This window comes from Equus przewalskii, chromosome 4, assembly GCF_037783145.1.
Source record: "Equus przewalskii isolate Varuska chromosome 4, EquPr2, whole genome shotgun sequence".
In the NCBI taxonomy this organism is placed as follows: domain Eukaryota; kingdom Metazoa; phylum Chordata; class Mammalia; order Perissodactyla; family Equidae; genus Equus; species Equus przewalskii.
Window position 1 is genome coordinate 94,148,381 of NC_091834.1, and position 24,543 is coordinate 94,172,923.

Below are 24,543 nucleotides of genomic sequence, written 5' to 3' on the forward strand. Positions count from 1 at the left end.
AGCCTGGGGTTTCCAATGAATTATCTTGTGACCACCTACAGGTGGATGAGGAAGAGGAGGGGGAGGGGAGTGGGGAGGGGGAGGGGGTGGGGGAGAGGAGGGGGAGGAGGTTGTTCAAGTTCATACTCATCTTCATACCCTTCCAACACCTAACACTTGGCCGGATGTTTTGTTAACTGTAAACAAACATATTCCAGTATAAAGGCAAAGTACTTCAGAAAAAAAATACACAATAGAGGCATATAAAGATTATTGTAACTAAGAAATATTATACCTGCTCCTCAAACTCTTCATCTTTAGTTCAAATGTCTGGCTTTAAAATATCTGAAGCAATCAAGAGAACCAAACCCACTTCTTCCGCCTTAGAAGTTTACCACAACTGGCCTATCAATATGGCACTGCTCCATGACTATAGAAGTGTCTAGAAAGCATAAAAAGGTAACTTGCCTTATGTTTTAAAAGAACCCAAACGCTTAGGTTACAATCCTATCCTATCAAAACCAGACTTTGGGCATAAGCCCAAGACATAAATTCCTTATTAATTAAAAAAAATAATCAACAACTACTGCACCTAGACAAAAGTCCAGGACTGTGTGAGAGTATGGCTGACCTCACCTTCATCTCAGGGTACATGTACCGGTGGATGGAAGGCAGCCAGTAGACAGGGGGCAGGCTGCCGCCTCTCCCAGGACCAGCATGGAGCACCCCTTTCTTGTCCTCATAGAATGCAGCCAGATGAGAGTAATGTCCCGGCGTCTCCAGCTGGTGTCTGCACAACACACACATACGTGTCCAGTGAGAACAGCTCTGGCCGAAGCTATGCCACTCCCTCCCCCCACCCCGACAAGGACTAACACTCAGGGGCAAAGGGCCTGATAAACTAAAAGACCCCCTTTTTGAGGCTGCCCAGGATGCCTCTCTTGGTGTTGCAGAAGATCCTTAGGAAAAGCTCAAACATAGACTTGCAGACTCCCTGACAGCGCCATGGAACACATTCTCCTTCTCATGGGAAACAGGCGGAATTAACAGACTATGACTAATGTCTATTGTTCTTGAGTAAGGTATCCTAAAGACTCTGTGCGCTTCCCAGAGAAGGGCTCTGGGCTGTGAGAAGGGATAACTTTGAAGATCACGAATTCCCTGCTTAAAGCTGCTCTTTGTTTAGAAATCATGCTTGCTTGCTTTCTTTGTTGTTATAAAAGAATAAGAGGAAGCCTACCTCTCAATGTCTCAAATAAGGGAAAACAACTATTACTGGGTGTCACTAAGGGCTCACAATTTTTGCACCAATGAAGCAAGAAAAAAGCTCAGTCTCTTCTCTTCCCACTCCCACCCTGCTCGGCTGGCAGAGACTTGGCTGTGGATAGCCCGGTCAACTGACCCCAAAGCCAAGAAAGCCACATTGAGACTCTGGGCCATTTGGAGAATCCCACCACCCTCGAGTCAAGCACGGGAGCGCTGTGGGGACTGTTTGACACTATGTTTAATGGGGGCATTATGGGTTGAATTGTGTCCCCCGCAAAAGATATACTGGAGGCCTAAACCCCAGTACCGCAGAATGTGACCTTATTTGGAGATAGGGTCTTTACAGAAGTCATCAAGTTAAAATGAAGTAGTAGGGTGGCCCCTAATCCAATATGAAAAAAGGGGGAAATTTGGACACACAGACACGGAGAACGTCATGTAAAGATGAAGGCAGAGATGTGAGTGATTCATCTATAAGCCAAGGAACAGCAAAGATGGCCAGCAAATCCCCAGAAGTCAGCAGACAGACACGGTCTCCCTCACAGCCTCAGAGGAACCAAGCCTGCTGACACCCTGATTCCAGGCGTCCAGCCTGTGAGAAAATACATCTCTGTTGTTCTAAGTCACCCAGTTTTTGGTACTTTGTTGTTGCAGCCCTAGGAAACTAACATAGGGATTAGTAAAAGGCACTATTTTTGTTTTCTTGGTGCCCTACAATTTCCATTGTATTACAATAAAAAAAAATCAAAATACAGCTTTATTGAGCAACGGGAGGCATCTCTGATTATGGTTGGTCCTGGGACGACTACAACAGGCAATCCCTCCAACCTGGCATTTTTGGCTTGCTCCAAACGCTAACACAAACTGCTCAGATTCAAGATTTTCATATTCCAACGGGCAGCCAGGGGCTCTCCAGCCACCTCCACTCCAGAGCGACTTAGACTTCCGGATGTCAAGGCTGCCACTTCTTCACTGTGAGATCTCAGGCAAGTTGCTAACCTTTTCAAAATCCACCGTTTTCTCTCTCCTTAAAATGCAAATAGTACCACCTCAATATTATTTTGAGGTAAAAATGAAATAAAGTAGAAAAGTGCCTCAGACAGTTTGTGACACATTTCAGTCCCTCACAGAACGTTAGGTTCCTTCCTTCCGAGCTATCCTACAGCGTCCAGCCAGGCCCACGGCGAGGGCTCAGAAACAGCAGGTAAATGGGGAAGATTCAGGGCAAGCCCCGGAAAAGACCTTCAAGCAAATTTACATTTTAAAAAGAAAAAAATCAACATCAACTACATCCAAAAAATGATTACTAAAGTCAGTTCCTCTCTGAACGGCAACTCTCTAATTTGGGGGTTCCTATACATTCTGTTATAAGCTTTGCACAAGAAGGCAGTCATGTGACTATGGGGGTATGTGTGCTTCATCATTTCTTTCACTCTTACAAATGTTCATGTGCCAGATGGGAAGTCCATGGTGGCTATGCTGTATTTGACTATTCTGAGAAGATGGCAGATTTCAGAACCTCTGCACGGATGTGTGTCAAATTGATGAAAGTTTGATTAAGACAAAATAATGAATACAATTAAGTTCAAAAAGCTAGTTTCAGGATCCTGTCCTCTGACAGCCTAAGATATCACTGACTGATGGGACGGAACAAGGCAATAATAGGGAATATCGACTACGAACATAGACATAAATATAAATTGGCAGTTCCTGGATAAATGTTAAGCAACTGTTGTATGAAAGCCTCAAATGTAAACACACTGTAGATTTTGCAATAAACAAGACTGATCATCAAACCACAAAGCTAAGATAAATGAAAAGGCATTGAAACAAGGCCTAGGGTGCCGGAAGATAAGCTGGTCTTCAAAGATGATGCAAAAAGAGACCTTCCTGGTGATCTTATCCATAAGGATGTATAGATTAAAAAACCACCACACTGAAATGTAGGCCAAGATTCAATAGATTATGGAAACTGTCCAAGACAAACTATGGAAACTGTAAAAGCTAGAGAATAACTGACACAATATATACTATTGATCTGGAGCTACAGGCTTCACAGGCAGATAGAGGATTCCCCTGCAGGGCCAGACACTGGATTCTCCGTAAGCCCACAGCCCCTTCACTGATACAACAGACGCTTATGTGACCATGCAGATGCCCACCACAACTAACCCCACTTTCCCCTACCACATCCCTGCTTCATCGTTCCCATGTATTCATTATTGGTCCAAACCAGTCTGTCTTCTAGCTTTGCAAGTACGGAAAAACAGGCATTCTCATTTACTGCTGGGGCAGGCACAAAATGGTACCACCCTTCTGAAGGATCACTTGCAATATGTACCAAATTGTACACTGTATATACCCTCTGACCCAATGACTCCATCTCTAGGAATGTAGCCTAAAGAACTGTTTATGGATATGAACAATCATTTACCCACAAGGATGCTCATGTTTACAGTGGTGAAAATAACAATCTAAATGCCCAATAACAGTGAAATAGTTAAATTGTGATACATCCACATATTGAAATGATGTGAAATCACTGAAATGATGTTGAGGACTATTATTCATGATATACTGGAAGGTTAAGACACCAATTTAGAAAATTTAGATATTGAATCACCTCAGTATTCGTTTTTTTTTTAATTAATGTATATGCACATATTTATACATGGGAAAAAGATTAGAAGGATATAAATGTTAACAGATAAGTCTGGCTGGTGGGCATCATGTTCTTTTTTTTCTTTGAGCTTTTTTCTATTTTTCAAAGTTTTCTACAATAACTATATGTTAATTTTATATTTCGTCTTTTCTAACTTTTCATTATGGAAATTTTCAAACATACACAAAAAGTAGAAAGAAGAGAATAATGAACCCAATGTGTTCATCACTTAGCTTCAACAATGACTAATATTTTATCAATACATCTATACCACACCCACACTTTTCACAAAACGTTTTGAAGCAAATCTCATATCATAAAATTTTCCCCTTAAACACTTGATATGCATCTCTAATAAAGTCTATTTAAAAAATAACATAACCACCATGCCATTATCTTGCTCACAATATTAATAATGATGCCTTAATATAAACTAATACCCAGTCCACGTTCAAATTATACCAACTAGCCCCAAAATGCTGTTTCACAGTTGGTTGTTTGAACCATGATCTAAGCAAGGTCCAAAAATGTGGTTATGTGTTTTAAATCCCTTTTATTTTATAACACTCTACCTTTTTCTAATTTATTTTCTTAAGTTATAAAGTGGTTCTCCAATACCTTCTGATTAAAAAGAAATAGTCATAGAAAGGACTCTCTCACTAGAGAGATATTGAAGTCAACAGTTGTGGATGAAATCCTAATAAATAAATTTGGGATATGAGAAGCAATGAATATAAACCACAGATCTGGTGTTTTCAGAAATCAAGTCTATTTATATAAAAGTCACTGCTGCAGTCAGGTACTATCCCTGCCCAGATCTGGGCTCACTTTACTCTGCTTCTTTCTCTTTCTCAAACCCTTTCATGCAAGTCCCTTCTCTCACGTTACCCCGAGCCCTCTAATAACCAAGCTGGAAAACCTTTCTAGCTATGACTCAAAATCTAAAAGTCAAAAGAAGATTAATGAATTCAATGAAGAAAACCAGCTGCATAACAAACAAGTGATGTTAAAAGAGAAATGACAAAGTGGAAAAATATTTTCAATTTATATCACCATGAACAAATTTCCCTATTATACAAAGAACTCCTAGAAATTAACATGAAAAGATCAACAAACAAAAAAAAAGTAGCAAAGGCTAGAAGCAGTTCACAGAAGACGCAGATGCTTCCAACAGAAATAAAGGTGCTCAACCTCACTCATAAGAAAAATGCAAATTAAAACTATACTTGTGTACCATGTGTTAGCCATATTGCCAAAAATACAGAAGTTTTTTTGTGCTGGCAACGTTGTGAGGAAACAGTATTCTCCTGCATTACTGTTGGGCATGCATAACAGCACAATCTCTGTGGAAAGCGATCTGAAAACACCTATTAAAATTACAAATATATATATCCTCTGAACCACCAATTTTATTTCTGGAAATCTAATGTACACATATTCTGCTCATGTGTGAAATGATACTTGTTCATGGGTATTCAGTGAGCATTATCTGTAATAGCAAAAGTCTGGAAACAACCAAATGTCTATCAAGAGGGGCCTTGATAAAGAAAGCATGGTTCTTCTATACAGGGCACATAACACAACTGTAAGAAACAACGAAGCAGCTCTCCATGTACTGATGTGAGAAGATTTCCCAGATACACTGTTGAATGGAAAAGGCAAGGTACAAACCATGTATAACATTGCTACCTTTTGTATGAAAAGGGAGGAAATAAGAATATATATTTGTATTTATATATACATATACACAAACTTTGGAAAGATATATGAGAAATTAACAGTGATTACTGGATTAATGGATCGAAGTGGGAACTGGGTACAGACTTTTCATTTTATGCCAGTGGTAGATACTGCCACTCTCTTCTTCCTTTAGTAATAGAACCTTCCAATTTGAGCTGGTCAAATGTTCACCCAGTTAAGGACCACATTTCCCAGACTCTCCTGCTGTGAGGTATGGCTAATAACTAAGAACTAGACAATGGCATGTGAGCAGAAGCGATGTGTTCAACTTCTGGGATTCCTGTCTTTCCCCTTCCTGCAGGCTGGAACATGACATGGTAATGATGAGTCAGATTCTACCATATGGATGAAGACAATACTCTAGGAGATGGCAGAATACAAGACAGAAAGACTTGGGTCCCAGGATGACCCAATAGGACAGAGCCACCTACCACAGTGAACTGCTGCTCTCCTGGGACTGTCACGCTAGAAAAGCTGTACTTCTATCGTGTTTAAGTCACTGTATTTTGGGTCTCTTTGTTACACTGATTCAGCCTATACTTTAGCTAAAGCAGAAAATGATACCTAGAAATGAGTTACTACAGCATCAAAAACAACATTGTGTCATTAACTTAGCAGCTGGCAAGGGAAGGTGGTAAGAAAACAGAAATTGCAGGGGGCTGGCCTGTGGCCGAGTGGCTAAGTTCGCGTGCTCCACTTTGGTGGTCCAGGGTTTCACCAGTTGAGATCCTGGGTGCGGACACGGCACTGCTTATCAGACCATGCTGAGGCGGTGTCCCACATGGCACAACCAGAGGGACCTACAAGCAAGAATACACAACTATGTGCTGGGGGGCTTTGGGAAGAAGAAGAAGAAGAAAATAGAAACTGCAGACTAGAAAGCTGGTAACCCTAGTTATATTATAGCAAAAAATCTGCTAGAACTTCAATAACTTGGAAGATAGGTCCCGTGTCATCTGAACTTCTAACTTTAGGGGAAGCAGTTATAAAGAGAACATTGACTGCTCCTTATTTTTAATGGGCTACCACAAGAGTAAGATGAAAATAGGCAAGAACTGGCCAGTTGACAAGGAGAAATGGAAGAAATAGAGCCTCAGGGCATGTGTTCTGAGTTCTGCAGTATAAATTAGTTGAGACCTCAATCATCTGAAACCCCATGCGACTGGAAAAGCCAACTGCTTTTGTACCCTAAAAGCAGGACATAAAAATTTCTCTTAAAGCCTCCATTCTCCAGTCAAGTATTCTTGGCCAGACATGGGAGTCACCCCACTTGTAAAGATCAATCTTAGGGTACAGCCTCAAGGTGGTTACCATTAAAATGAGGAAAAGATGGATAGGCCAAGAATACAGTCCACTGACTTAAAAATTAAGACTCAAAAGAGGTCTTTGGCAGTGGATACTTTTAAACAGAACTGACTGGAAGCAAACAAATCAGAAGCCTATTTTGTTTTAGAAGGCTCCATATTGTCACATGCCCAGTCTATAAATGGCTATGACTTCTCAACCCTTAAAAAACCACTAGACTCCCAAACCTACACCAGCAGGAAACATGTTCTAAAGCTATGCAGCCTCAAGAAGCGCATGTTCTTCAGTGTCTGCTTCAGAAGTGCTTATGGCAGGCAATGGATAAAGAACCTCCTAGAAGGCAAAGCCAGGAGCCATGGAGGAAAATGGATAAGGGGATTCCAGAGAGTAAAACCAAGGTTTAGCCAAGGAGCATACTGCTCTGCTAGGATAAGGAGTCTTGGCAATCTCTGCTCAACAGAATTCCATTCTTGTCATGGACTAATGACTGCTTGCATTTCTCATTTTTCCCTTTTCCAAACAGGAGTCTGTATTGTGGTTCCTACTCTACCTTCTGTATTGCATTAGGGAGGTGGGGAGTGGATCGACTTGTCTATTCCTTTACAGGTTTTCAGGATAAGGAGAATCAAGTGCTGATCTACTGAAAAGGACTGCTTCACATACACAGAAATCCTGGATTTTAGACTGGAGGCGTTAACTGGACGAGCCTCTATGATGCCTCTTTTGGGGTGAGAGGAACGTCCTCTCTATGGGAAGAGGAGTACACATGGATACCTAGGTGGTCAGAGGGGCAAACTGAAGCAGAGGCTGCTAATTTTTTTCCAAAATCCATTTGTCTCTTTTTCCTGTTTATGACAGAAGCCCTAGAATTTTAACCGGTCACAGAGTGACCCACCTGGAGACTACCTATCCCAGTCTCCTTTGCTGTTAGGTGTGTCTTTGTGATTGAGAACTTGACAGTGGAATATGACAAGTGATGTATGCAACTTCTGGGTCTTTCCCTCATCCCTAGGGGCTGGAATGCAGACATAGTAGTGGTGAGCAGCTTTGAACACTTGAGAAGAACATCTTAGAATACGAAAAAACACTCTCAGGGTATGGCAGAATAATAAGAGAGAAGAAGTGTGGGTCCCTGAATGATTGTGTGGAACAGCAGGCTATCCCCCTGACCACCTGCCTATTCTAGATTGTTACTTGAGAGAGAAAGAATCTTCTATCTTATTTGAGCCATTGTATCTTGGGGCCTCTGTTACTGCACTTAGCCAGGACCCTAACTAATATAATACCTCCTTTTAATTTTTGGTTTTTGAACCATGAGAATGTATTGCCTACTTGGGAAATTAATTTTTTCAAAAGGAGTAATTTTTTAAAAAATGTCAAGATACCAATAAAAATGTTCTTTTTTTACTCCATGACTTTACTTCTGAGTCATAAAACTAAGGAAATATTTCAAATACAGAAAAAGATATATGTATGAAGCTGTTCACCACAGCTCCAAAATGTAGAGGAGCAGTTAAAAAAAAATTAGAAACATGCTAAATGTCCAACCATAGGGAATAATTAAGTAAACTTATGGGACAGCTGTAGCATTACAGAGCTATTAAAATACTCATCAAAATGGTAAACACAGAGGACAATCGAGAGAAAACATATACATAACTGGTACTCCTGAAGAAGGGAAAGGACGGAATGGAAAAGTTGTATATTTGATTATAGAAGGAAACGTTCTTGAGATTAAAAATGAAAGGCATATCTACAGATCAAAAGGGAGAAATCATCCCAGAAGAAAAGTTTAGAAACATCACAGATAAAGAAAGAATCTACAGGGAGCCACACAGAAGAGACTTCTCTGAAACAACCAATATCAGAAGACAGCAGAGCAATGTTTATAGCATCCTGAGAGGAAGGAAGACAGACTGAAGAGCTTTATACCCAGCCAAGGGCAAAGGTAACAGACCAACATTATTAAGCATGCAAACTTTCAGGGAAGGCAGCACACACGACCCTTTCATGGTGGGGTGGGGGTGAGGGGTAGTGCTTGATGGCAAAATCCAACCAACCAAGAAATAAATCGGGAATCAGGAATGCAGCAAGCCACAGTTAAGACCGGGATGTGGTCATAAATACATAATTGAGACTTAAGAACAGTGGGAATTATGATTACAGAACTAAATGTGATAAATCTAGCAATATGTAATAATTGAGATACGAAGAGGGGAGAGGTGCTAGGAGGAAGTATAAGGTCATAGACTCTGTCTACAGTTGAAACACATCTTAAAAACACCAATGATATCTACACAAATATTTGTGCACTTTACTGTATACATGTTATTTCTCAATAAAAATAAGACTGACACCATATTTTATAAAAGCTTTTTTCTTAACTTTGGAGAAATATTTCAAGAAATAATAGACCCCATAGTGAGAAAATACTCACTCAAAGTTTGAAAATTCCTTCAGTTTCATTTACTCTTTTCCTCTGACACATATAAGTAAAATGAAATTTTATATATTTCAAACTAGCCTATCTGACAAAAATTAAATCTTCATAAAATATTAATCCTATTTTTGTAAAATTATTTCTATATTAGAATGGGATTCACTGAATACTGACAAAGGATATCTCTCTGAGGGTTAATATTTGGGAGGAATTTTTTGTTTCTTTGTTTGTTTGTTTTTGAGGAAGATCAGCCCTGAGCTAACATCTGCTGCCAATCTTCCTCTTTTTGCTGAGGAAGACTGGCCCCTGAGCTAACATCCATGCCCATCATCTTCTACTTTATATGTGGGACGCCTACCACAGCATGGCTTTTGCCAAGCGGTGCCATGTCCGCAGCCGTGATCCGAACTGGTGAACCCCGGGCTGCCGAAGCGGAATGTGCAAACTTAACCACTGCACCACTGGGCTGGCCCCAGGGAGGAATTTTAAAATTCATTTGTATTTTTATATAAATTTTAAAATAGCAAACATGGTTTCTTTTTTCCACAAACAATAAATTTCATGTTCTTTCAAAGATGATGATCAAGAAAGATTGTTATATAAAAAATTAAAATGATAAATTTTAAAAGTATAGGCTATAAAAGTGTGTATACAGTATGATGCCAAGTATATATTTTTTAAAGTACACACACATGTACACCAGAAAAGAGGCAAATGTGCTAAAATTTTCCCATTGCTTCAGGGATTAGAGATAGCTTTCTCCCTCAAAATCTGAAATGAAATTAAATTACTTGCATAATGAAAAAAATATGAAATAACTCACAGTTTTGTTGCTTCTGTTAAAAATTCCCTTCCTATTACCCCAAATAACAACAATTGCCCCAAATAATAAATGATTAGGTTAAAAAATTTGGCATCTGTCTACCTATCCGGGGCAAGGAGGTAATTATTGTGGCTTTAGGGTAAACAAAGCTCACATACATGTCAACAAATTATTTAATAAAACAAAATTGATGATAATATAAACTGAAAGTAAAATCTACCCCAGCTTCCAGTACAGTGTGAAGAATCATTGTGCAGGACACTGGCTGAAACAAAAAGACCACCACCTGAGGCATGAAACATGGCCACAGGTGTTCTTGGAAAGGCATCTGGTGTTCTGGCAGGCAACCTTTATCTCTGAGGGCTCATCACATACGCACCAACTGGCAGACCCCCATTGCCTCCTGCACGTGTCTATAAGCCACGTACCGAACTTGGTTCTCCAAGAAGTGCATGTACCGGTAAAGCAGGGTGTAGGATGGTGAGAGGATGCCCACAGACTTCATACGTGCACCACGCTCCAGCTCGCTTTCCACAGGCATGTTGGCGAAGCAGGCCAGGCCAAAGAAGGGCCCCTTTCGGAAATAGCTAAAATAGATCAAATATGTAGTGTGGCTGAAATCAGAGAGAACAATTTTGTTTTGCTCTGTTTCCTCCTTTGAGATGCAGTCCCAAACAAAAGAAATGACTGTGTCCAGTGCTCTACATGAGAAAGCTCAGCCTGAAAATAAATTTTTTAGAATCTCAGGGGAACAATTAGCTCCAGCCACCCAACCTCACAGATGAGACAACCAAGCCTCAAAGAAATTATGGAACTCGCCCAGCGTCATCCAGCTGGAGCCAGGACTTGATCCCTGGCAAGCTTGCTGCTCAATTGCTCACGACCATGGATTCATCCCTTCTCTCCAGCATAACAGCAATGACTTGATGGGAGAGCCAGAACAAAGATTCATCTTCAGGGCCATCTAGAATCAGTACTCTGTTTTATTAGCATAAACAGTGTTGGTTCTTTCCTCACTTCCTGAGTCTCTGATATTTTTACTAGAACATATGACCAGAGCTGTCACTTTACTTCCTTCCCCTTTCCCACACTTGTATCAGTCATGGTTCCAGCCAAGCGAGAAGATGACCTCATTACCTTTGCATTCGTTCCCTTTGCTCCTCCTCATAAGAATCTTAATTACACAGGACTATAAACTGGCCTGACTTAAAGTTAGAATTTCAAGTTTTAGCATATAAATGTCTTAAGCTAATCCAAACTGAACTGAAGCTCCATCATTTCATTAAAGCCAAACCTCAAGTGAGGTGCAATAATTTCTTACAAAGAGACAGAACCTCTATGGTACGAGTTCTTAACTTTTTTGGTTCATGAAAACCGTAGAGAACCTAATAAAAGCTAATGAATTTCTTCCTTGAAAATTGATATAAAAACACAAAACTATATATATATTTCCAGAGCATTTACACACAGCTCCTGGCATTTTCACATGGCTCCTGACAAGCCCTGCTAAGAGCCCTTATGGTCTGGGGAAAGTTTGAAGGGAGAGGAATGGTACAGAGAAGACTTACATTCAGAAGTACTCACATGAAATCAGACTGAATTTTATGGGACCCACTGGCCATGGACTTGAACTCGACACCTTCAAGGTCAATATCTTGAGGTAAGCACCATTCCACCATGTTCCCTGTGGGAAATGGAGCAATCAAGTTAAAAGAAACAAAACCATTCAAAGAAAAGGGCTTAGTGCAGGGCTGAGCGCACGTGGTTTCTCACTAAACGTACTGCTGCCTCCACCACCAAGATGCTCAAGCGACTCATCTCATCCATCACCCAAATGCTGGCAGAATCCCTGAGTTACTCTAGAAGACCAGGCGATGGGCATTAAGGGAACTTCCAATCTCTGACTTCAGACGCACACAGTTCTCCTTTCTAGAGAGGAGGTCATCTTTGGTTCTGCCATTCTGCTTGGCCATTTCCAAATATCCTTCCTGTCACAGCCTCACTTCTGTGTGCATGTTTCTTACCCTCTACCCCATTTCCTCATCTCATATTCTCTCCGCAACCCCTTGAGATCTTGCTTACTTCTCATCTTTCTACAGTCACTAATGACTTTGATGAACTCCAGACTCTTTTTAATTCGCATTCTCATTGACCTCTTTCTGGGATTTGATAATTCCTCAAAAATTTCTCCTCTTTCTCCTTGATTCTCATGATAGAGAACACTATTTGCGTTCTCTTCCCATTTCTTTGATCAATGGAGCTCTGCTTCCTTCCCTACCTCTTTCTCCTCTCTCCCCAAATGAGGTCCTTCTCGAAGTCAGCCATCAGTTCTTTGCCTGAGAATTTTGGGGCTCATTCACTCATCATTAATTACTGAGTTTCTACTGAGCTAGATGTTGGAGCTACAAAGTCAAATAAGACATAGTCCCTGATCTCAAAGAGATTAGATTTCAGAGATAAAGAGATAAACAAGGAGATCAGTGATTACAGTTCCAGGGGGTAAATGTTATGACAGAGGATAACATGGGAGTTTAGAACGTAGCAGTGACAAGCACCCATCAGACTAAGGGAGAATCACACAATAGCAATAGCAGTGTTACCTGGAGATGTGAGAGAACACTATATTCTATATATTCTATATATATATATATTCTATATATTCTATTTTCACACATATTCAAAATTTCTCAAACTAAAAATAGTAAGCTACTTGTGAGATTTTATTTTAGAACAAATTTATCAACGCTCCAAATCCTAATTTCCTAGGCATTAGAAATAACATGAATAATCCCAGACAACAATGCTTTCAGATAATTGCTCGGGGCATCAGAGGAGTCGCATATTCTGTCTACCTACACACAATCTAGTCTCCAAACACAGCAGGCATCGTAGGATTCTCCAATCCCATATTCAACAGCCTAAACCACTTTCAAACAGTTTGTTTTCTAGAGAGGAATCATGAATCCGACCAACCAATCAATGAGCTAAAACAAAAAGCATGAAAAAGGGAATTAAGATTTTATAAAACAGAAAGGCTAGAATAATGTTGTGTATGTCATGGTTAAAGACAAGAGAAAGCTGCACTCTGAGAGAAGGGTGCGCTCGGGAACAAGGGTAAGGGTCTGAGCACTGAGTTCCCCCACGTTCCTGTCTTTCCCCTTCCCATCCACGTTCTGTGGAGGGCACCAGGACACCTACAGAAATTAAAAAGGTGCCGAGGTCTACCCCAGACCTACAGGATCACGATCCCCTTCTCGTGCCCTGCAGGTGACTCTGCTAAGCCCCAGGGCCCAGAGCCCCTGCTTGGGCCTCTGTATACATGATCCTAACCCTTCACGACGGCAACAGATGGCCAGCCTAGGTAAGGGACAACCTGGGACGGAGCAGCTGTGACCCTCAGGTCGACTCTCCTCTGCTCACTCACCTAACTTGCCTCTTCAGTATCTGATGCCTTGTTTCTCCTAGCGCCACCCCCATGCTGGGTTCAAAGTTCTAACTTAGTTTCTTTCCTCCAAGCCAGCCTGTCCATGACTACTTAATAACTTATTAAAACACACCCAAACTTTGTACAAGAGAAAAGTGCACAAAGACACTGTACGGCTCAATGAATTTCCCCAACATGCACAGACCTGTGCGACCAGCATCCAGATATGAAGCAGAACACTATCCACACGTCAGAAGGCTCTCTTGTGCCCCCTTGCAAGGCATTAACTCTCTGAAGGTAACTATTATCCTGACTTCTAACAACATAAATTAGCTTTGCTGTTTTTGAAATTTACATAAATGCAATCATAGTTCACATTCTTTTGTGTCTGTCTTCTTTTGCTCAATATTTTTTGCAAGATTCATCCATGTTGATCCATGTACCAACAGTTCATTCATTTATCATTTCCATACTGCATGTAACACGGGTTATTTATCTACTTAACTGTTGATAAACATTTAACTTATTTCCAAATTGAAGCTATTACAAACAGCACTGCTGTAAAGCATCCTTGCCATCTCTGACCATACGTGTGGTGGCTCTGCAATACATCGGCCTAGGCAGGCCGGGCTATGTTTCTCAGAATTCCCTTCTTGTATGTTTCCAGTTGAGACAGGGAAGGTGGAAGCGAAGCAGAAGCCATATTGTGTTTACACTGGAAGGTCGACGCAGGAGCATCCAGCAGCTTATGTGCCCTGTTGTTAATCTGCAGGCTCACCACACTGGGGTTGGGGTGGGCACGTGGCAGTCAGACCTGCTGACGCTGGATCCACTTTCTTCTGGATCCTCTTTCAGTTTCTCTGACTCCTAAGCCACGTGTATGCTTAGCTCCATAATGAAGGGCATCAGCTTCATCGTGACACCCACACCATTAAAGCTGGAGGCAATGACAGACTGACCCGGGGTTCCCATCCACCCTCATGAGTTTCCGCTTGTTCTCCTTCTTCCCACGCTTACTCTCTTCCCCCAAAACTGCTACCCAGTAGACTTCAAGCTCCATCATCAGAAACAAAGACAACAGCCTTACATGGACTGTCTAATGGGCTCCCACAATTGTGCAGGATCGAATCCCTGTAAATAAATCCCTTTATGTTTCTCCTTTATGATTCTGTTTCTTTGATTAAACCTTAACTGCCGCAATATGCATACATCTGTTGCCTACATCCCTAGGAGCAGAACTGCTGTAATAATGTTTGCATCACTGCAAACTAAGGAACCTTCCATAATTCCCGAAGCAGTGTTTCCCAAAGCTTATGTCAGTAGGGCTTCGGAAAAAACTAAAACAAAATTTTAAAACGGGATTTTGGCCAAACCACCTTTGTTTAGGTTAAATAAAGAAAGACACATTTCTTTATTGCACAACTTCTCAAAGCCTTTAATATGTGAATCTGTGCATTGTGACTCTCTATGAGATCAATACTAAACGTATTCAAAATTATTTGGTCACTAAACCTATTTTAAGGGGCCTCTTAAGGGACCAATTTTATAAATGGCATATCTTTTTTTAGAAATGCTAGTATATAAGGGGATGCAAGTTAACCGTTAGTATCCACTCTTCCTTTCTTATAGGGAATAGAACCTCCTATTTTTAGCTTGGCGCACGGCCTTCCAAACGATGACGGTGTTGCTCCATACTTTCTTGAGTATGAGTAACTTCTGGCCCATGAGATGTGGACAGAAGTGAGGTATGTAGTTTCAACATGTGCCTTAAAGGGAAGGAGTATGTTGCCCCTTCCTCCACCCTGCTGCCAGGAATGTGGATGCGGTGACAAGCCGTCCTGAATCATGAAGGTGAGGGCATCAGCCTACATATCATGGAGGGGATGACGGAGCAATAGCCAACAGGAGTCTAGGCCCCTGGATGACCTCATGGATCTGAGCCAGCATTCTAGCCCTGGGCCAACTATCTCCTAACTGTTACATTAAAAAGAAATAAACTCCTATCTTGATTAAGCCACAGTTAACTTGGGTCTCTTGTATTTATGGCTAACCCCACATCCCACTTAATAGAGCTGACGTGTAGGATAAAGTCCCCATTCCCAAGCCTGGTTCTCAAAGCCTTCCTCCTTCTCCCTCTGTGCCTTGCCAGCCCTCATTGTACAGAAACCAAAAGACTCAGATGGAGTGAATGACATCCTCTGAGTTACAATCTTCACTTCTAAATGGATGCAAGCCATTCTGGGATGGGAAGAAATGTCCATCAGGGTCAGGCTGGCAAATCATGGAATGGAGCACTGGCTCCAGAACACCACTCTGGGAATAGTTATCTTTCTCCTACAGGAAAAACATTTCCGCCGACGCACTCCTTGAATGAAAGGGAAGTAGATAAAAGCTACTATGGCCCTCATCCCAGCCTAATATAATCGTCTTAGATGTCTGTCTCCCCAGGATACCAAACTTCATAAAGGCAGGGACTTTTCTTGTTTATCTTCACATTCCAACAGAGCACAGTGCCTCACACAGAACAGTATGGGCATTCAAAAAAAAAAAAAAAAAAAGAAGAGAAAAAACGTTTTTATTGCGGACAAGCATGTTTTTTAAAACTGATGAATTAATACTAATTATTCTAGGCATAATGATATTGTGGTTATGTAGGAAAGTGTCCTCCTTCTTAGGAAGTTCATACTCAAGTGTTGAGGAGTGAAGTATCTACCTGTCTGCATTTACTTTCAAATAGCTCAGGGAAAAAAAAGTATATCTAATACAGTCAGTTCTGATATAATGCTTGCTGAGTTTGTGTCAACACAACTGATACACTAGGGAACAATCTGAGCATAGGGAATGTCACATTTGCTTATGCTATTGAGTCAATGCAATCTCAATCAAAATCTTGGCAAGTTATTTTGGGGATGTTGCCAAATTAACTCTAAAGTTTACATGGAAAGGCAAAAGCCCCCAAATAGCCAACACAATACTGAAGATGAAGTTGGAGGACTGATACCACCCAATTCTAAGATTTACTATAAAACTACAGTAATCAAGACAGTGTGGTATTGGTGAAAGATTAGACAAACAGGTCCGTGGAACAGAATAGAGAGCCCAGAAATAGACCCACACAAATACAGTCAACTCATCTTTGACAAAAAAGCAAAAGCCATACAACAGAGCAAAGATAGTTTTTTCAACAAATGGTGCTGGAAAAACTAGACATTCACAGGCAAAAAAATGAATCAAGACAGAGATCTTACACTTTTCACAAAAATTAACACAGTATAAATAGTATACTTAAATGTAAAAAAACTCCCAGAAGATAACATAGGAGAAAATGTAGGTAACCTTGTGTTTAGAATAAGTTTTTGGATACAACACCAAAAGCCCAGTCCATGAAGGAAAAAATCAGTAAGTTGTACTTCATTAAAATGAAAAACTTCTGATCTGTGAAAGACACTATTAAGAGTATAAAAATACAAGTCACACATGGGGAGAAAACATGTGCAAAAACATATCTGATAAAGGCTTATATCTAAAATGCACAAAGAACTCTTAAAACTCAACATTAAGAAGACAACCCAATTTAAAAAACGGACAAAAGATCTGAACACACATGTCACCAAAGAAGATACATAGATGGCAAATGAGCATATGAAAACATGCTCAACATCACGTGTCACCAGGGACCTGCAAATTAAAACAAGATACCACTATGCATCTATTAGAATGGTCAAAATCCAAAACACAGAAAACACCAAATGCTAATGAGGATGTGGAGCAACGGGAACTCTCATTCATTGCTGGTACGAATGCAAAATGGTACAGCCACCTTGGAAGATAGTGTGGCCATTTCTTAAAAAATTACACATACCTTACCAGCAATCCTGCTCCTTCGTATTTATCCAATGAGTTTAAAACACGTCCATACAAAAGCTTGCGTATAAATGTTTATAGCAGCTTTATTTATAATTGCCAAAAACTGGAAGCAACCAAGATGTCCTTTGATAGGTGAACGAATAAACAAACTGTGGGATATCCATACAATGAAATACTATTCAGCAATAAATAGAAATGAGCTATCAAGCTATGAAAAGACATGGAGGAACCATACGCGCATATTGCTAAGTGAGAGAAGCCAGTCTCAAAAGCTTATATACTATGTAATTCCAACTATGTGACATTCTGGAAAAGGAAAAAGTACAGAGATAGAAGAAAGATCAGAGTGTAAGGAAGGATGAATAGGTGGAGCACAGAGGATTTTTAGGGCAATAAAACTATTCTGTATGGTACTGTTATGGTGAATAAATAGCATTGTGCATTTTTCAAAACCCATAGAACGTACAACACAAAGGGAGAACTTAACGGAAACTATGGATTTTAGTTAATAATAATGTATCAAAATTGGTTCATCATTTGTAACAAATATATCACATATTCTAATACAAGATGTTAGTAATAGGGGAAGCTGTGTAAGGGAGACGGAAGGTGGTATGTGAGAATTCTCTGTACTTTCTGCTCATTTTTCTGTAAACCTGAAATTGCTCAAAAAATAAAATTATTAATTAAAAAAAGCTAATAGAAGAATTAACCTGGGTTAATTACCCCGGGGGTAGTAAATGATATGTGGTTATATAAGAAAATGGCCTTATTCTTAGGAGATTTATACAGACGTATTTAGAAATGAAATGTCATGATGTTTGCAACTTACTTTCAAATAGTTCAGCAAAAAAAGAAAAGTACATCTATAGGTAGTCAGTTCTGCTATAACACTGGCTGAATTTGTTCCAGAGCAATTGATATATCAGGGAACAATTTGATGATAGGGAATTTCATGTCTACTGAGGCATGATTTGGATCACAAGGTTCACACTGTGAATGCAGGAAACTGCACCCCACTGAACGGAGCCCCCCCCCCACATACACCCCTCAAACATCTGTGGGTGACCTGAGTCACCCGGTGCATTATGAGCCACGCCTATCACTTCTAGTGCTATTACTTTCCATCCAAGTTCACAGAGACTTTCTTCCCCCACTTCTCACTAACTCACAAGGTCAACCCTTCCAACACCCACCTTCACATGCAAATCTCAGGTCTTTTTTAAGATAAAGTGCCATATTTTGAGTGTTTATGTCTTTTTTAACCATCTAACACATATGGGTACATACATTACAAACTGTCCTACCATTTGTGTTATGTCCCTATCTTTTTTAAATGTGTCACTGATAAAGTTTTGAGTGTTGGGCCCCTTACCTCAATTTTCCCATAAGCCCAGTGACTTTTACTGCATGATTTTCACAGCATGGTGATTTTTTTTTTTTTTGGTGAGGAAGATTGGCCCTGAGCTACCATCTGTTGCCAATCTTCCCTTTTTTGCTTGAGAAGATTGTCGCTGACCTAACATCTGTGCCAATCTTCCTCTATTTTATGAGGAATGCCACCACAGCATGGCTTGACAAGTGCTGCTAGGTCCGCGCCCAGGATCAGAACCTGTGAACCCCAGGCTGCTGAAGCAAAGCATGCGAACTTAACCACTATGCAACTGGGTCAGCCCCTAGCACAGTGATTTTTAAAAACGCATATTTTGTATTTTAGCAGAACTGACTGTATAAGGATAGAGCAAATATGGCAAAATGTCAACAAATGGGAACTCAAGTGAAAGATACATAGATTTTCACTGTACTATTCTTCCAACTTCTTTGAGGTTTAAAAAATTTCAACATACAAATTGAGGAACACAATTGAAAATAATGAAGATGTGAAAAAAAAGGTTAAGCATACAGGATTGTGCAAAAGCAAAAATAACTGAGGCAATGTGCTATAAATACGGGAACTAAGAGGCATCATGGCTGAAGGTCACCCTTTAACAGAAATATTCCACTATTTTCAAAAATTGGAAACCAGTTTACATATGAAACTTGTAGAGGCTTAAAGGAAAATGACTTTGCAAATATAACAATCCTTGGTGGCAAGCCATTTAATGCCAGAAAAACCTCACACCGAACGCTCCTTATCCGGGCTCAGTCGTCACACTCTAAGCCCTTTGCTCTTCCAAATACGCTCCCCACACTTCAGAAACTCAGCCAGGGAGCTGGGGCCTGGAAGGCATCAACAGAAGGGCCCAGCCCAGGGGCAGTCAGTCACGGAGAGAGGAGTCAACACTGACCAGTGCCTTATTTCCTTTTTCTCTCCTTCCATCCACACATCCTCTCTCTTCTTGGGCCACACCTTGGGCCTATCACAGTTACCTACAGGCCCTGCCTAGCCTCCAGCTGCAGAGACAACTTATGAGGAATGTCCACAGGACCTCACGAGGCACAAATGTGGCAGTCTGCATTGTGTACCTTCAGCCAGTCTCAAGAAATATTAGTGGAACGTACCCTGGTAGCACAGTGCCAGGTGCTGGGCTCATGCAAAGGCAAATACGTGCTTGTTTAAAGGAACCTAGACCGACAGATGACTGGGTTGGTGGCTCACTTACCCAGCGGAAGCCAGAGGGCAATGCTGAGCCTGGTTGTAGATGTAGAGATGGTCTGAACCTTGCACTCCTTGGTTGCGAAGGCCAGCCAGGCAGCTGTGCATGTGAGGGGCCCCCAGAGCTGATGTTTATAAGCTTCTATATCAAGTGAGATACACTCTATCCTATCCATGTAGGGGGCTGCCTGTCTCCCATTTCTACATAAGCACCTCTGAGGGAGGCCACCAAACCCCAGAGATGGAAGAAACCTCAGAAGATTATTTAGTTCAGACTCCAACACCAGAAAAGTTAACAGCCCATATCGCTTGACTTTTTGGTATTAAGTAGTTTTAAATAGTCTTAAAACCACCTAGGATGAGGGTGTATCCAAAGCAAAGGAAGAGAGTCAGTATGAAGAAACCTGAGGCAGGAAGAAATTAATCTTGGCGATTTCAAGTCAGCCATATGCCAATCCATGGCTGAATTCCAACGCATTAATTTTACATGGGAAAAAACTTCCATTTCACAGGCCCCATATCGTTTTACCCTGGGCAGTGGCGTCGGGGGGAGGGAGTGCAGGCACGGGAGGCAGGCAGCCGGCTCGCCTCTGGGCTCTGCCCCTCCCTGCTCTGCGATTTAAGATGACTGAATGGCTCTGTGCCTCTGTTTTTCTCATCACTGCAGCCAAGGTGGTGCAAAGAGGCAAAGTCCTTGAGCCCAAACACAGTTCCTGGCCCAGAGTGGGCACTCAGCAACTGCTGGGGGTTAGGATTCCCACTCCTACTTCACTCTCCATAGACTTTAAGAGAAGAAACAGAATTCACAGCAGATGGCCACAGACTGACTTCTCCCCTGAAAACCGCAAGCAGGTGAATCACCAAACAGCCTGGGAAAGATTTTGCCAATGTGGGATTAATGAAATTAACCACAACTGTAGTCCACTGACATCTGATGGAAACTACAGAGAAAGGACATGGCAGAGTTAATCATCCCAAGAGACTTTCTTCTGTTGCCCAGCAGAACGGGTCTTCTCTTTGCCTCTCTTTGAGCTGGCCATTTTTAGGAGTGCTCTTTGCATCTCAAAATTAAGCTCCAAATTTTCCATTCTCCTTCTACGTGGTCACTTTCCCACCCATACCTGGAGCCTTTTATTATTTGCACGAGTCAGATGACCCGGGCAGCACTCCAAGTCATGCCTCAGACACCGCGCCTAGCCTACTCTCACTGTGCCACCATCATCCCCATTGTTTAAAAGAAAATGCTTGTATTTCATTGACTATATGGAGAGTGTATGGAGATCAAAATTAGTGTGTGTGATTTTCAATACATTCATTTGATATAAACATAGGAGCATTATTTAGATGCACTAAATTAAATAGGTGTTTAGATGTAATTTGGGCACTGTTAAGAGGTTGAGGGAGAATAGGTAGTAATTTATCCCTAATCAGGAAGAACAAAAGGAGAGAAATCTTAAAGCCTCAGCAGGTTCTCCTCCCCTTAACCACCTCCCTCCCTTTTGAGCCACCCCAATACAAACACACAGAGCGTAGGAATTTCTCCCAGACACCCACAAAGTAACTCTGGGGAAACTGTAGCAGTTTAAATTGAATCTCTTATACAGAAACAGGCCAATGAGGCAGATTCACAAGTGTCATTCATAGTAGGTCCAAAGCTTTATGTGCCTCAGGCCCACACGCGAGTCCTCAGTCACATGGTGAGACAGCTATGTCACCTTTACAGACAGGGGAGGGACAAGTAGGCTGATTTCCAAGTGTGACAATACCTTTTCCCTTAATTAAGCAGAGAAAAGTAAGGAAATTCTACTAGAAACCCAAAGAACAAAATAAAAATTAAAAATCGAGGCTCTAAACAATGGGTTGAACACAATGAAAAAGCAATATTCTGGCTGCCAACCTCTCCCAGCCAGCTCGCATAGTCAGCATCTGGGCCTGGTTTCAATAGCAGCTTTGTAGCCCAGATGGCCAGCACCACCATCCTAAGGACTCTCTGCTCCAGATCAAGACTGAGTGTGTGAGTGTGAGAGAGAGAGTGTGAGTGTGTGTAAGTCTCTACCTCTCTTGAACCTGAACCCCTGGTCCTCATGTCATTTGTAGATCCAACAACCATAATTTTCAAACCATGAGTTCAAAGAAAATAACATTCTTTATGTCTCTGCCTTTTTCTGACTCTTCCTGGAAAACCCAACCCAAAACTTGTATCCAAAGATATTAAAGAAGAATTACTCTCTTATTCCCATAAACCAGTCTGAGAATCACTGAGCACATTCCTCCCAAATGTGCGCACATATGACCCCCCCACACACCCTCTAACAAGCATCCACTGCTCCCCATATTCCCTCTTACATCCACTTTCACCACATAGGCAACTCACACCTTACAGGTGGACCAGAGCTGTGGTTTCTCTCCTCCTCCATTCTCTCCCCTGCACACACTGATTTGGGTATCTACACTAGGTGGGGAGATGAATGACATATCTGTGGCCTGGGCAGGTAATAACAGGGGAGGTTTGGGGAGAAGGAAGGAGCACCTAGGGAAGAAAACAGAGGACACAGACAGGAGAGACACGGGGGAATGGATAGGCAGGCAAGCAAGACAGAGAAACTAGACAATTTCTCCCACATACTAATAAACTTCTGTGAAATGCTCTGATTTTGATTTAAAAAAAAAAAAAGGCAGTATTCCTTTAACGACTTTTGGAAACACAGGCTAAAGAAGGGCAAAAGTCTTAGTGGACCAAGATTAAACAGTAACATAGACCAGATCCGGCTCACTGGTAGAGTGAGGAAGACACAGCTAAAACCAGGAGGCCTAAGTCTGGCCTGGTGATATCTCCAGCCCACCAGGCAACCGAGGGCCTGCATCTCACCTCTCCAGACCATGATGTCCTCAGCCTCTCACAGCGGACTCACCGGAGCTCACTAAGGCCCTGGTCCTAGTGCTAACCTTTGAGGCACAGGAACCTCAGGAGCACTCACTTATTCATTCCATCTTCTACTTTTAGCAGATGTATCATGTAATTTTTACTTTATATAGGTACTATCAGAATATTTTTACAGGATGCAAAGTGCCATTTTGAACTGGGATAGATGACAGAAGAGAAATAAAGTTTATAGGCAGGAAACAACAGCTTTCCAAAAAAACACAAACAAAACAAAACCATCAACCAAAGTTAAAAACACACACTCTTTCTCCCTCCCTCTCCCCTCCTTCCCCTCTAGTCCCTAGAGACAGTAATGATGAAAAGTTAGGAGGCAGAGGTTCAGGCAGTGTAGTATGCTAGAAACACCACTGGACTTAGAGTCAAGTATTCATTGGCTGGTTAATATTTCAAAACTAGTCAGTCGTCCCTGGTCTGTTTGCTCTGGTATAAACAATCAAATTATAGAATAATGATTAGAATTAAGTGAAACACCATTACAGTAAAACGCCTGCACAAAGTAAGTGTCTAAGTATCACTTACAATCCGTCCTTTCCACACTCACCTTCATCTGAAAACCTTTCACACACACACACTCCATATACACAAACCCAAAACACCATGCTCACCAGCTGTGACTGAGAAGGCAGGGGAGGGTCCCAGCTCTGTGGAGCTTTTCAATTTTATCAATTCCGTCTGCGGTTAGTGTAAGATTCTCTTTTCTCCTTCCCTTCCCTAGACTCTGCCGCCAGAGCTACCACTGCTAAATCAGGTCCTGTTAATGTTCCATTTCTTCCAGTTACCGTTCAACACTTCCCAGAAGCAATCTCATGCTCGCATCTATTTACTTGTAGGTGATGGGGTAGGGTATAAGGAATATTATTAGTTACAGAGTATCTGTTTTTGTCTAGCAGTAAGGGTTACTTTGGTCCAAAAAGAATGTAATTTTTCAAACTACTGGTATGTGGGAGGCCCAACCACAGGTGAGTCAACCAGCCTATGTGATAAGCATAAAAGTTTTTTAAAAATAGAAAATACCAGTAAGCACTATATGTAGAAGGGGTTAATACTACTTCGTGAAACTTCTCGTTCAGTTACATATGTACGTATGTGAGCATATTGGTTGGGATGTAAAATTAATTTCATACGGTGAGTCACAGTCAAAAAAGTTTGAAAGCCATTGGGACGGGGCCAAGGACTAGACAAGAGTCAGAAAGGCCTACTCTCCTTCCCACAAATCGTGGATTTTTCTTCTGAGCCTTGCTGGTTTACACGCCCCGAGCCAAGTTAAATTACCCTTAACTTGGGCCTGGGCACCCATCTTCCGCCACAGCTGAATGCCCAACTCAGGACCCTAACACCTTTTCCTCTTGCCATGGCAGTCCATCAAGTTCTTCCGGATGGCTGTCTGACCGGGTTCTACCCTCATCCTTGGAGGACCAGGAAGGGACCTCCAGAAAGAAGCAGAATATTTTCCTTCACTAATAGGCACTCCACATTCCAGCAACCGCACTGGAGGTG

At 41.4% G+C, this 24,543-nt stretch overlaps 1 protein-coding gene across 2 annotated transcripts in view; it reads right to left on the bottom strand.

Moving 5' to 3' along the window:
• Nucleotides 1-24,543, bottom strand: part of DENND11 (DENN domain containing 11) — a 79,519-nt gene that overhangs the window by 15,246 nt on the left and 39,730 nt on the right. For both annotated transcript variants that reach the window (XM_070617989.1, XM_070617988.1), the window contains 3 exons: nt 11,800-11,899; nt 10,644-10,802; nt 616-769 (listed from right to left, as the gene is read on the bottom strand). In XM_070617989.1, the coding sequence (XP_070474090.1) occupies nt 616-769; nt 10,644-10,802; nt 11,800-11,894 (408 nt within the window). In that variant the 5' untranslated portion in view covers nt 11,895-11,899. The remainder of the gene's footprint in view (nt 1-615; nt 770-10,643; nt 10,803-11,799; nt 11,900-24,543) is intronic.